The following is a 13,185-nucleotide window of genomic DNA, read 5'->3' as shown; positions in this document are numbered from 1 at the left end:
TTTCTTGGTCCCCCACCTGTAATACAAAGAGCTCACTCTTCCCTACATTGAGCTTATAGCCCAAAAACTCCCCAAACTCCCTCAGAGTCTGCATGACCTCCACCATCCCCTTCATTGGATCTGCCACGTACAGGAACAGGTCATCCGCATACAGCGACACCCGATCCTCTTCTCCCCCTCGGACCACCCCCCTCCATTTATTAGACTCCCTCAATGACATGGCCAATGGTTCAATCGCCAATGCGAACAACAGAGGGGACAGGGGGCACCCCTGCCTCGTCCCTCGGTACAGTCTAAAGTACTCCGACCTCCGCCGGTTCGTCACTACACTCGCCATCGGGGCTCTGTAAAGAGCTTAACCCAACTGATAAACCCTCCCCCGAACCCAAACCTACGCAACACCTCCCAGAGGTACTCCCACTCTACTCAGTCGAAGGCCTTCTCTGCGTCCATAGCTGCCACTATCTCCGCTTCTCCCTCCACCAATGGCATCATTATCACGTTTAAGAGCCGCCGCACATTGGTGTTTAGCTGCCTACCCTTTACAAATCCTGTCTGGTCCTCGTGAATCACCCCCGGGACACAGTCCTCGATCCTCGTGGCCAGCACTTTTGCCAGCAACTTTGCATCCACATTAAGGAGCGAGATCGGCCTGTACGATCCACATTGCAGTGGGTCCTTGTCCCTCTTTAGGATCAAAGAAATTGTCGCTTCCGACATTGTCGGAGGTAGGCTCCCCTCCTCTCTTGCCGCATTAAAGGTCCTCACTAGTAGCGGGGGCAACAGGTCTACGTACTTCCTGTAGAACTCCACCGGGAACCCGTCTGGTCCCGGGGCCTTCCCCGCCTGCATGCTCCCCAAACCCTTGCTCAGCTCCTCCAACCCAATTGGTGCCCCCAGACCAGCCACCTCTTGCTCCTCCACCCTCGGGAATCTCAGTTGGTCTAGGAATCGTCTCATAACCTCTTACCCCGCTGGGGGCTGAGATCTGTACAGCTCTTCATAGAAGGCCTTAAATACCTTGTTTATTTTCGGCGCACTCCGAACCGTGGCTCCCCTTCCATACTTGACTCCCCCTATTTCCCTCGCTGCCATCCTTTTACGGAGCTAGTGTGCCAGCATCCGACTAGCCTTTTCCCCATACTCATAGGTCGCCCCGTGCGCTTTCCTCCACTGTGTCTCCACCTTCCCTGTGGTCAACAGGTCAAACTCCGTCTGGAGCCGTCGTCTTTCCCCAAGTAATCTTTCCTCCGGGGCCTCTGCGTATCTCCTGTCCACTCTCAAAATCTCCCCCACTAACCTCCCCCTTTCCATGCCCTCTGTCTTCTCCCTGTGAGCCCTAATGGAGATTAGCTCTCCCCTGACCACCGCCTTCAACGCCTCCCATACCACCCCTACCCGCACCTCCCCGTTGTCGTTGGCCTCCAAGTACCTTTCGATACACCCCCTCACCTTCCCACACACCACCTCGTCCGCCAGCAGTCCCACATCCAGCCGCCACAGCGGGCGTTGGTCCCTCTCCTCTCCCAGCTCCAGTTCCACCCCGTGCGGAGCATGGTCCGAAACGGCTATGGCGGAATACTCCATCCCCTCCACCCTCGGGATGAGCGCCCTGCCCAGAACAAAAAAATCTATCCGGGAGTAGGCTTTGTGTACATGGGAAAAGAAAGAAAATTCCCTGGCCTGCGGCCTTGCAAACCGCCATGGGTACACTCCCCCCATCTGATCCATAAACCCCCTAAGTACCTTGGCCGCCGCCGGCCTCTTTCCAGTCCTTGATTTGGAGCGGTCCAGTGCTGGATCCAACACTGAATTGAAGTCCCCTCCCATTATCAGGCCTCCTTTCTCCAGGTCCGGAATGCGCCCCAACATGCGCTTCATGAATCCTGCATCATCCCAGTTCGGGGCGTATACGTTTACCAACACTACCCACGTCCCTTGCAGCCTACCGCTCACCATTACATATCGCTCTCCATTGTCCACCTCAATAGTCTTGGCCTCAAATGAAACCCCCGCTTTCCCACTAATATTGCCACCCCTCTATTCTTCGCGTCCAGTCCCGAGTGGAACACCTGTCCTACCCATCCCTTTCTTAACCTGACCTGGTCCGCCACCTTCAGGTGAGTCTCTTGGAGCATGGCCACATCCACCTTCAGTCCCTTTAAGTGCGCGAACACTCGAGCCCTCTTCACCGGCCCATTCAGCCCCCTCACGTTCCACGTTATCAGCCGGATTGGAGGGGCTCTCACCACCACCAACCCCCCCACCCCCCTGCCGACTAGCCATCTCCTTTTCTGGGCCAGTCCCGTGTCCACGCCTCCCTCACCCTCCAGTCCCCCAGACTTCTATGTCCCATTTCTTTTCGGCCAGTGCAGCAGCAACCCTTTCCCCCACCCCACCCCGTTCCCTCCCCCCCTGCTAGACCCCTGTCTAGCTTTTTTGCTCCCCCCATGTCACTCCCGTAAGTCAGCTGACACCTGCTGACCCCGGCTACCCCCGCTATCCCATTGACCTCCCCGTGTGGGAGTTCCCCCTCCCACCTTTCTTCCCGCACGCGGGAAAAACAAAAAATCCCGCGCTTTCCAAAGCCCGCTCCACCCCCTCTGGCGCAGCTCCTGTCGCGGCCTTGTCTCTCTCCCCTAGCCCATGTAACATTTCCTGCGCGTGACTGTGATTGACCCCCTATATACAACAACCATCACACATCAAACCTCAAATATCCCCCCCACCCTCACAAACCCTCAGTTAGAGTCCAACTTTTTGGTTTGTAGAAATGTCCATGCCTCTTCAGGCGTTTCAAAGTAGTAGTGTTGGCCCTTGTATGTGACCCACAGTCGCGCTGGCTGCAGCATTCCGAATTTCACTTCTTTCCGGTGCAACACCGCTTTGGCCCGGTTGAAACCCGCTCTCCGCTTTGCAACCTCCGTGCTCCAGTCCAGGTATATTCGGATCTCTGCATTGTCCCACTTACTGCTCCGCTCCTTCTTGGTCCATTTCAGGACCCACCCTCGAGCCGTGAACCGGTGGAACCTCACACCATAGCCCTTGGCGGCTCATTTGCCCGGGGCCTCCTCGCCAGCACCCGGTGGGCCCCGTCCAACTTCAGCGGCCTCCTTGCCCATCATCGCCCCGAGCATCGTGCTCGCGTATGCCCCGGCATCGGCCCCCAGCTCCTTCAGGGAGACCCAGGGTCCGCAGATTCTTTCTCCTCGACCTGTTCTCCAGGTCGAGTCTTCCCGCCCACCTCCTGTGTAGCGCCTCGTTCTGCTCCACTCTCACCACCAGGCCCGAGATCTCGTCCTCGTTCTGACCAACTCTTTTTTGTACATCCTGGATCTGAACCTCGTGGGCCTTCTGGGTGATCCTTAGTCCTTCGATTGCCTAAAGCATAGGCGCCAGCATTTCCTTACGCATCTCCTCGCGCTGCTCCTCGAAGCAGTGCTTAATAAACTCCTGCAGCTCCACTTTGTCTCTGGCCGCCACCATTTTGGCTTTTTTCCCCGGTTTTTCCCGTTGCTCCAATGCCACTTTTGTGGCCGTTACGCTTTGAGTCCGTTTCATAAAAGTTGGAGGGGGACCTCCCTCTTACCTTCCCCACGGGTTAGTATCGAAAAAAGTTCAGTTGGGGCTCTTCTAGCGAGCCCGAAGGTGCGTGGTAGTGGGAGCTGCCGAATCGTGTGGCTCAGCTCCGCATAGCCGTACCCGGAAGTCCATTGACATTAACTTTTAACATGAAACAAGTTTTTCCCAGGGATTCCCCCGGCCCCTAATGTTGATGCCATCGTTCTGCATAGTGCTGCTCCTTCATGATGTGATTCTGTGTAAGTAATTTCTCCACATGTTCTGTTCAGGTCCTGGAAGATGCCAAGAGAGACGCAGATCTCCATCACGTTGCATGTAATATTGTGAAGAAGCCTGGCACTGTGTATTTTATGTACAGACGGGACTCTGGGCAGAAATACTTTTCCATCCTTTCCCCAAAGGTCAGTAGGATTTCAATATTTCCAAGTCCTCAATAAGTTGAAAGGAGTTCCCGTTTAATTGCAGCCGCAGTGCTGTGCAGTTTGGGAAAGATCAGGAACTTGGTTTGTTCACTGAACCATGCAAGCTAGGCGGAATCCCAGCTGCGGCTGTCTGTAGCTCTCTTGTCAGACGTCTGTGGATTCGATTCCCACTCCAGAGTCTTGAGCTGCCTCTTTAGTACAGGATTGAAAGTGTTCAAAGTGCCATCTTTCAAACAAAATGTTAAATCGAAGCCCCGTCTGCTCCCTCAAGTGGACATAAAAGATTCCATTGTAACATGTGAAGAACGGGAATTATCCTTGGGCCTGAATTTTATGCTTCCTCCCGGCGGGTTTTGGGATCCCGTCTGCCCCGGATGTGAATTTACATTGGGGCGGGCAGGGCCTTGGATGCAAAGCTCCCCTCGCCCCTATTAAGGCCCTTAAGTGGCCACTTAAGAGTCTTTTCCATTCCAGCCTCAATTTTCCGGCTGGTGGGCGCTGGATAATTCAGGGTGGAAAACAGAAAAATATTCAATCCTCGATCTTGTATGGTGTGGAGGGCGCCTCCATCAGAATCCCCCTTCTGCTGGCCGCACCCTCCCATCAAGGACTAGACATCTCTGGACTTTCCTACCCCTGTCCCCTAATAGCCCAATCACCATCTCACAAACCCCCACAGGTTCCCCGTACCCTCCCTTCCCCAAGACCCCTGCTACTTACCTGGCCACCATGTCCCGACACTTAGTCTCAGGTACGGTGTTGCAGTGCCTCTTCCGGCCACTTCAACATTATGCCTGGAGGGCCTGGAGAGCTATCGGCCAATCTAATCAGCTGGCAGCTCTCCCAAGGTGAGGCTTCCTTCCAAGTGAGAACGGAAGTCCTGTCTGCTGCCAATCAATGGTCATTAGACCGTAAAAAGACAACAGGCCTGTCGGAGTCAGTAGGGATACGAAAAGTTCAGGCCGTGGTGTCGTTGCCAATATTTATCCATCAACCAACATCACTAAAACAGATATTGAAATAGCAAAAGCTGGAAATACTCAGCAGGTCTGACAGCATCTGTGGAGAGAGAAACAGAGTTAACGTTTTGAGTCATTATGACTCTTCTTCAAAACTGATCATTTGGTCATTATCATAATTGCTGTTTATGCGACCTTTCTAATGCAAATTGGTGGCTACATTGCCATACATTACCACAACAACACACTTTAAAAGTACTAGCTGCACAGTGCTTTGGAGTGACCTGAGATTGCAAAGGTTGCTATATTCAAATCTTTCTTTTTTTTTTAAACTGAGTCTGTTGTTTTTCACTATTCATATTAGGACTGGGGGCAAAGCTGCCCGCATGACTTCCTGGGTGCGTACAAGCTGCAGCATGACATGTCATGGACACCGTACCAGGATATTGAGAGACGAGATTCAGAAATCAGCCTCATTGACAAACTCCTGACCCAACAGCAGACACTGCCACAGAGCACAGCGCCCAACTTCCGGGGACTCGACCCCATGATATTACCTGCCAGCAAGAACACTCTGGAACATTCCACCTGTCCTGAAAAGGAGGCTCCGATTTCAGAAAATACCACGTTTCCTGATGGTCACACAGGGTCAATTTAAAAGTTTGTTTCCTGCTCGTGATCCTTTGCAGTTTGTGGTTCCCGTCTATCATTTGTGACACATGATTGTGTGTGCTAACAGCAGACAGACACTTTGATGTGTTCAGGCGACTTCCCTTGTGTTTACCTCAGATGGTAGACAGTTTTATACTTATTTTAGATTGGGCCACGCCTGCATAAAATGACACACTGGGGAATAGTGAAAGGACACAATGAAAATTAACATCAACAACAGCAAACACTAGGCTAAAGAGGGAAAGTTTAATTTTCCCACTTGTTGCCAATCAAGGAGGCTGGTTTAGCACACTGGGCTAAATCGCTGGCTTTTAAAGCAGACCAAGGCAGGCCAGCAGCACAGTTCAATTCCCGTACCAGCCTCCCCGAACAGGCGCCGGAATGTGGCGACTAGGGGCTTTTCACAGTAACTTCATTTGAAGCCTACTTGTGACAATAAGCGATTTTCATTTCATTTCATTTTCAATCAGCCCTCACATTTGCAATTATCTAGGAATCGCAGAGACAGGGAGAAAATTCAGCAAATTGATCTAAGTAATCCTCGAGTTATAATGCATTTACCAGCTCTTTGAATAGTGATTGGATCATGATTTGCTTATTTCAAGGATGTCACCATTTGTAACTAGATTTATTCAATAAGAGCATAAGGAATTTGGGCCCCATCGAGCCTGCCCCAATATTCAATATTGATCTTCAGCCTCAACTCCCATGTTCCCACCCACATCCCTCGACTCCCTCAGAGACTGAAAATCTATCGTATCTCAGCCTTAAATATATTCGGTGTCTGAGCGTCGACAACTCGCTGGGGTACTCCAAAAATTCACAACCCTTTGATCGAAGACATTTCTCCTCATCTCAATTCTGGGTGAGATCAGCTTCTTATTCTGAGACTGTGCCCCTGGTTCCCCAACCAGTGGAAATAATCTCAGGGTATATACCCTGACATGCCCATGTATCAACACCAATCTACCAGGCCAGTGCTTCCCAAACTTGTTCCCAGCTTGACCCCATTTTAATGCCTCGGACTTTGGAGAGTAAACATATAAGGAGTTGTTCAGCAGTTTTAATGGTGACGGGAGTGGGGGCGGTGGATTTATTCTTTGACCGGGGGCATGGGGGAGCAGGAGTTCAGCACAGGGAAAGTTGATGAAATGGTGAGGTTTCTTCAAAACAAATCAGGCACCTACGTTTTTTTTTTGCAACAGCAATTGGGCCTGAGATAGCAGTCCATTAGGCCACACCTACCAACAGCAACAATAATGCAACAATTCAAAAGACTCCTGCAGCTGTCAGAAGTCAGTCTGAATTAAGTGGCACAGTGGTTAGCACTGCTGCCTCACGCAACGAGGACACGGGTTTGATCCCGGTCCCGGGTCACTGTCCGTGTGGAGTTTGCACATTCTACCCGTGTCATCGCACAACCCAAAAAGAAGTGCAGGGTAGGTGAATTGGCCATGCTAAATTGCCCCTTAATTTGAAAAGAACAGAATTGGGTACTCTAAATTTTTTTAAAAGTCAGTCCGAGCTATACGTCAGCCACTGCTGCCTTGGGGTTCGTGACCCCAAAATCTCATTTCGATACGTCACTGGGGGTCACAACCCACAGTTTGGGAAACACTGGCTTAATCCAAATGAATTTTAATGCTGCATGATGCCCTCAATTCATCCCTTCACAGGGACGTAGGAACAGGAAGAGGCCATTCAGCCTCTTGAGCCTGTTCCGCCATACAATCAGATTGTGCATGATCTGTATCTTAATCACATCTATACTCCTTGTTTCTACAACTTTTAACAGCTTTACCTATCAAAACTCTATCCGCCCTCATTTTGATAAGAGCATGGAATTTCTAGGCAAATGGGGTTGCTTAGAATCATAGAATTTACAGTGCAGAAGGAGGCCATTCGGCCCATCGAGTTTGCACCGGCTCTTGGAAAGAGCACCCTACCCAAGGTCAACACCTCCACCCTATCCCCATAACCCAGTAACCCCACCCAACACTAAGGGCAATTGTGGACACTAAGGGCAATTTATCATGACCAATCCACCTAACCTGCACATCTTTGGACTGTGGGAGGAAACCGGAGCACCCGGAGAAAACCCACGCACACAGGGAGGATGTGCAAACTCCGCACAGACAGTGACCCAAGCCAGAATCGAACCTGGGACCCTGGAGCTGTGAAGCAATTGTGCTATCCACAATGCTACCGTGCTGCCCATAATAATAATCACTTATTGTCACAAGTAGGCTTCAATGAAGTTAATGTGAAAAGTCCCTAGTTGCCACATTCCGGCACCTGTTCAGGGAGGCCGGCACGGGAATTGAACTCGCGCATGCTGGCATTGTTCTGCATTGCAAGCCAGCTGTTTAGCCCACTGTGCTAAACCAGCCCCTTAGCTAGGCTTTTTGGTTGGCATGGACCAGTTTGGCCGAAGGGCCTGTCTCCGTGCCTATGATTCTGTGAGATTGCTCCTGAGGTTCTGTGCAGAGATTGACACTTCTACTCTTTGTAGCTAAATTGCTCTCAAAATGTGAGAAAAATCTGCAATCGCCGATTGTTCAAATCAACATTCTTTCACTCTCTCCCAGATCTGCAAGGACAATCTCTGTATTTCTAGTGCTGGGTGTTGTATGAAGCGCCCATCGTGGTTCATGTTTCATGCAACCTTCGGTTTATTTGATTGAAATTCTCATGACAACAAAAATAAATAATGATTGTTGAAAACCAGTACCGAAAGAGGCGGATGTTCTGTTAAAAAACTGTTCCACGTGAAAGTGGTGCGAGTGAAATCAGAGACAACAGCCCGGCAGCTGCAGTTTGGCTGGTTTTCCTAAGAAGGGCGGGGTTAGATGCGATGTAAAATGTGTTTGGGAAGTTTCAAACCAGGTCCAAATGAACATTGGTGCAGAATCTGCCCCAATTCACCTCTAAAATGGCAATCAGAAACGCATTCCGACTGGACAGAGCAGAAGAAACTCTGGGCTGGATTCTCCGATTTTCAGGCTGTGTCCCATGATGGCGTTTTACGACTGAAAGTTCGGTGCAAAATGGCCCCCAATCCTCCGTTTGGCTGGGGGCTAGCAGGCAGGCAGTGTAGAGCACCCGGCTGCAGCTGCCGACATGGCCGGAGAATTGCCAGGTCCATGGCCGCATGCGCACGGCGGCGACCTGCAGCGGCCGTGCTGTGCAACATGGCGCCGGCCGTGCGTGAACCTGGCCTGCCAAATAGTGCCCCCTCTTTGGCTGGCCCGCGACCCTTGGACCACCCCCCAACATGGCCCCCCTCACCCGCCAAGGTCCCCCATGCCCGCGGATAGGCTCTCCTCCGACTGTGGTGGCGCTGGACTCAGTTCGCAGCCGCCACGCCGAGTTTCCGACAAATAATAGCATGAGACACCTACACTGGCGGGAAGTCGGCCGGTCGGGGGCGGAGCATCGGGTGGAGGGCCTCAGGCAACATCCTGAGGCTGTCGATACGGCGTGCGATGTATTCCTAGAGTACGCCACTTTGGAGGAGGGGCGGAACATCGCGAAAGTGCCGTCACCCCGATTTCGGCGCAGACATTGATTCCCTGGCTGATCGCCGAACCCGATTTCGGCGACCAGAGAATCCCGCCCCTTAACCACCCTGAACTGAGTGGGTCTGATCATCCTTTTTTCATATCTGTTCATGGAGTATAAGTTGCGCATCTCTAATTCCCTTTGAAAAGGTGGTGATGAGTTATCTCCTCGAACTGCAACAGTCCATCTGGGGTAGGAGCATCCACAGTGCAGTTGGGAAGGATATTCCAGGATTTTGACCCAGTGACAATAAAGGAATGCGACATAGTTCCAAATGAGGGTGGTGTGTGATTGGAGGAGTATTTGTAGGTGATGGTGTTCCCCTATCCTAGCTGGTAGATGCCACAGATTTGGAAGATCTTGTTGAAGGAACCTGTTGCTGCAGTACATCTTGTAGATGGTACACAGTTGCCACTGTGCGTCGGTGATGGAGAGTGAGTGTTTGAAGTTGGTGGATGAGATGTTAATCAAGCGGGCAGCTTTATACTGGATATGTTTGAGTTTCTTGAGTGTTGTTGCACCTGCGCTCATCCAGGCTGGCAGGAAATAGTCTATCACACTCCTGACTTCTGCCTTGTAAATGGGGGGCTGGCTTTGGGAGTCAGGTGACAGAATTCTCAGATTCTGACCTGCTTTGTAGCCACATTACTTACATGGCTGGTCCAGTTAAGTTTCTGTTCAATGGCAACCCTAGGATGTTGTTGTGCTTTCAACGTTGGGAATGTCATTGAACGTCAAGGGCAATATTAGATTGTCTCTTGTTGGTCATAGCCATTGCCTGCCACTTGTGTGATTGTGATTGTCACTTGTCATTCATCTGCCTAAGCCTAAATGTTGTCTTGGTGCATATGGGCACTGACCGCTTCAGCATCTGACTGGTACTGAACATGTTTGCTGATGATGGCACAATCTCCACGTCTGATCATAAGATGGAGGGAAGGTCAATGATAAGGTAGCTGGGTCTAAGACACTATTCTGAGGAATCCCTGCCGTGATGTCATGGAACTGAGATAACTGACCTCCAACCACCACAATAATCTTCCTTTATGCCAGGTATGACTCCAACCAGCGGAGTTTTACCCCCATGATTCCCATTGACTCGTTTTGCTAGGGCAACTTGGTGCCACACTCATTCAAATGCTATCTTAATGTTAAGGGCAGTCTCACCACTGAAATTCAGTTATTTTGACCATGTTGGAACAAAGCTAGTAATGAGGTCAGGAACTGAATGGCCCTGGCAGAACCCAGATTTTTTAAAAAATAAATAAATTTAGAGTATCCAATTATTATTTTTTTCCAATTAAGGGGCAATTTAGCGTGGCCAATCCACCTAACCTGCACATCTTTTGGGTTGTGGGGATGAAACCCACGCAGACACAGGGAGAATGTGGGCAGAACCCAAATTGACCATCAGTGAACAAGGTTATTGCTAAGAGGGCAGCACGGTGGCGCAGTGGGTTAGCCCTGCTGCCTCACGGCACCGAGGTCTCAGGTTCGATTCTGGGTCACTGTCCGTGTGGAGTTTGCACATTCTCCCCGTGTTTGCGTGGGTTTCATCCCCACAACCCAAAAAATGTGCAGGCTAGGTGGATCGGCCACTCTAAATTGCCTCTTAATTGGAAAAAATGAATTGGGTACTTTAAATTTATTTTTAAAAAAGGTTATTGCTAAGAAAGTGCCTCTTGATAGCGCTGTTCCATCACTTTATTGATAATCGAGAGTAAACTGATGTGGATTTGTCCTGTTTCTTGTGCACAGGACATACTTGGGCAATTGCTGGTCTGTTCTGCCCTCCCAAATGTTGTTTGGGGTGTTGCTATTAACCTTAATAATTCTGGGTGAAGAGAACAATTCTCACTGCTACTATAGACACTTGCTGGAAAGTGTGTGTGGACATCATGCGGTAAGCTAGAGTGAACCATTATTTTCCAGAAGGTACTGGTAACACACTTATTCATCTAATGGTTCCTAGCAACCACCATCGCTGAAAAGGGACAAATGTGCCCTGGCTAATTATCCAATGACTGCCCGTCAGGCAGAGGGGGAAGGTGCGTAGCTGAGGTTAACTCCAAAATGGCTAAATATCCTAACAATTATCACCCTGGGTCACGTGATGGGACACGTTGGTGAGCTCATAATGGGCAGTCAATACTATTCGCCAATATCTCACTGCGTGTCTGTCCCTTGGGGATTAGTGATAGGTGGGAATATTGAATATTTTAAAAAGCTATTGAATATTAAGATACTTTTCTGGTAGCTGACACACCATTGTCCAGACTGAATTGGCCTACTTCTGCTCCCAATTCATATGTCCATTTGGTATTTATTTAGCTTGATGTGATTGTATGGCAAATCGAACCCAATGTGTGACATTTCGGATTTATCTTTTAACCCTTTTAAAATAGGATTATTTTTCCAAATGCCCCTTCACACAGACACGGGCTGTTGCGACACTGACTTCAGTCCTCGAGCCTGTGTTCAGCTCAGTCTCGACTATCAGCACAGTGAAGATGTCCTTTGTCTCTCGAAGTGAGGTTGGGCAGTTTTGGTGTGGTTTCTCACAAGCCTGTCCCCATTTGAATATTTTCAAGGCCAAGCTAAATAGATTCTTGATAACCAGGGGGGGTGAAAGGTTATCAGGGGTAGGCGGGAGGTTGTGGTCAGATCAGACGCGATCATTTTGAATGGTGGAGCAGGCCCATAGGGGGCTTAGTGGCCCATTCCAGCGACTAACTTGTATGTTCATATGCCCAGAGCTGCCCTTAATTTGGCACCAGGTTAGTCATCTCTGTCAGAAGCCAACTGATAACTGATCAGGCAACCAGCATGAAGAAGTATGGCAAGGTCTTGATTTCAGCTGTTCCACCCTGAGCTGTGGTAGAGTAAACATCAGACAACTGCAACGGGATCTGGGAAAGGAAACTACAGGATTGGTTGCTCTGAGCCAAAGCAGCTATTTACGCAATAGTCTTTTCAAGGCTCCAAGGATGTTGGGGTTACTGCACTTCCTAACAACATTCCTTTGCCTTTTCACACCTAGCTCAAGAGGAACAAGGTAGAACCACAACCCAGCTGCTGCCCAGCAGCAAGGGTAGGCCGTCGATGGCAACACAAAATGTCACAAGTTGGTTTCAATTCTACCCCTTCAAGAGGAAACAGTTTCTCTTTATCTATTCTATTGAAACACTTCAATATTTTAAACATCTCGATAAGATCACCCAGCACCATTACACCACCCTACTCTGCATGCCCCCCCACCCCAAACATCCGAAGAAACAGATCTAGCAATACCCATACTGGCCTGTAACTTCCTGGCTCCCCAGTGTCGGATTTGGGGGCACCTCAAAGATGCACTGGGGAATCCCTCTTGAATGTTCCAGGTAAGGGCTTACATCCCAATTGTCCAGAAAGGCTAACTTTGCCTGGACAATTGCGCTGCGCTGGGACACCATTCGACAACACTTTAAATTTGGATAGTACTGCCAGTTTTATGCTGATAGTTATTCTGAAAGAGTTAGAAGAAATTAAATCTTTCCAAACTTCAATGTAACAATTTTAAAGACCCAGACCGAGCCCTGTACGGGACACACCCTACACTTCTGAATCCCACCCTCTGACTAATCAACCCCCAGGGTATTTATGAATCCCCTCACTAACCCACAACCACTACCCTCCCCCACCACTGCCATGCGATACCCCCAACCCCTGACTCATCAATCCTCCAGGGTATTCCCACACCTTTCCCCCATGGGATTCCCCCCACCCCCCCAACACAAGACTCTCAACCTGAAGGCCCGATTCTAAGATTTCCCCACCCCTGGGTGTGAACCTGTCCTGACCCCCTCCTGCAACGCCCCCTCTCCCAACACCAGAGTGGACCCAGCCCAACCCCACGCTCCCAACACCAGAGCGGACCTGACCCAACCCCTCAACTCCACCCACTTACCTGGAAATTTACCTTCTCCCTGGCCTCTCAGTTTCACCGGGCC

The 13,185-nt window shown here is 50.1% G+C and overlaps 1 protein-coding gene across 2 annotated transcripts in view; it reads left to right on the top strand.

Moving 5' to 3' along the window:
* The window catches only part of c16h1orf50 (chromosome 16 C1orf50 homolog), a 56,348-nt gene extending 47,986 nt beyond the window's left edge, over positions 1-8,362 (top strand). For both annotated transcript variants that reach the window (XM_072478439.1, XM_072478438.1), the window contains 2 exons: positions 3,852-3,983; positions 5,328-8,362. In XM_072478439.1, coding sequence (XP_072334540.1) covers positions 3,852-3,983; positions 5,328-5,621 — 426 coding nt within the window. In that variant the 3' untranslated portion in view covers positions 5,622-8,362. The remainder of the gene's footprint in view (positions 1-3,851; positions 3,984-5,327) is intronic.
* Positions 8,363-13,185: the final 4,823 nt, after the last annotated feature.

Source organism: Scyliorhinus torazame, chromosome 16, assembly GCF_047496885.1.
Source record: "Scyliorhinus torazame isolate Kashiwa2021f chromosome 16, sScyTor2.1, whole genome shotgun sequence".
NCBI lineage: Eukaryota > Metazoa > Chordata > Chondrichthyes > Carcharhiniformes > Scyliorhinidae > Scyliorhinus > Scyliorhinus torazame.
This window is presented reverse-complemented; position numbering and strand designations above follow the sequence as displayed.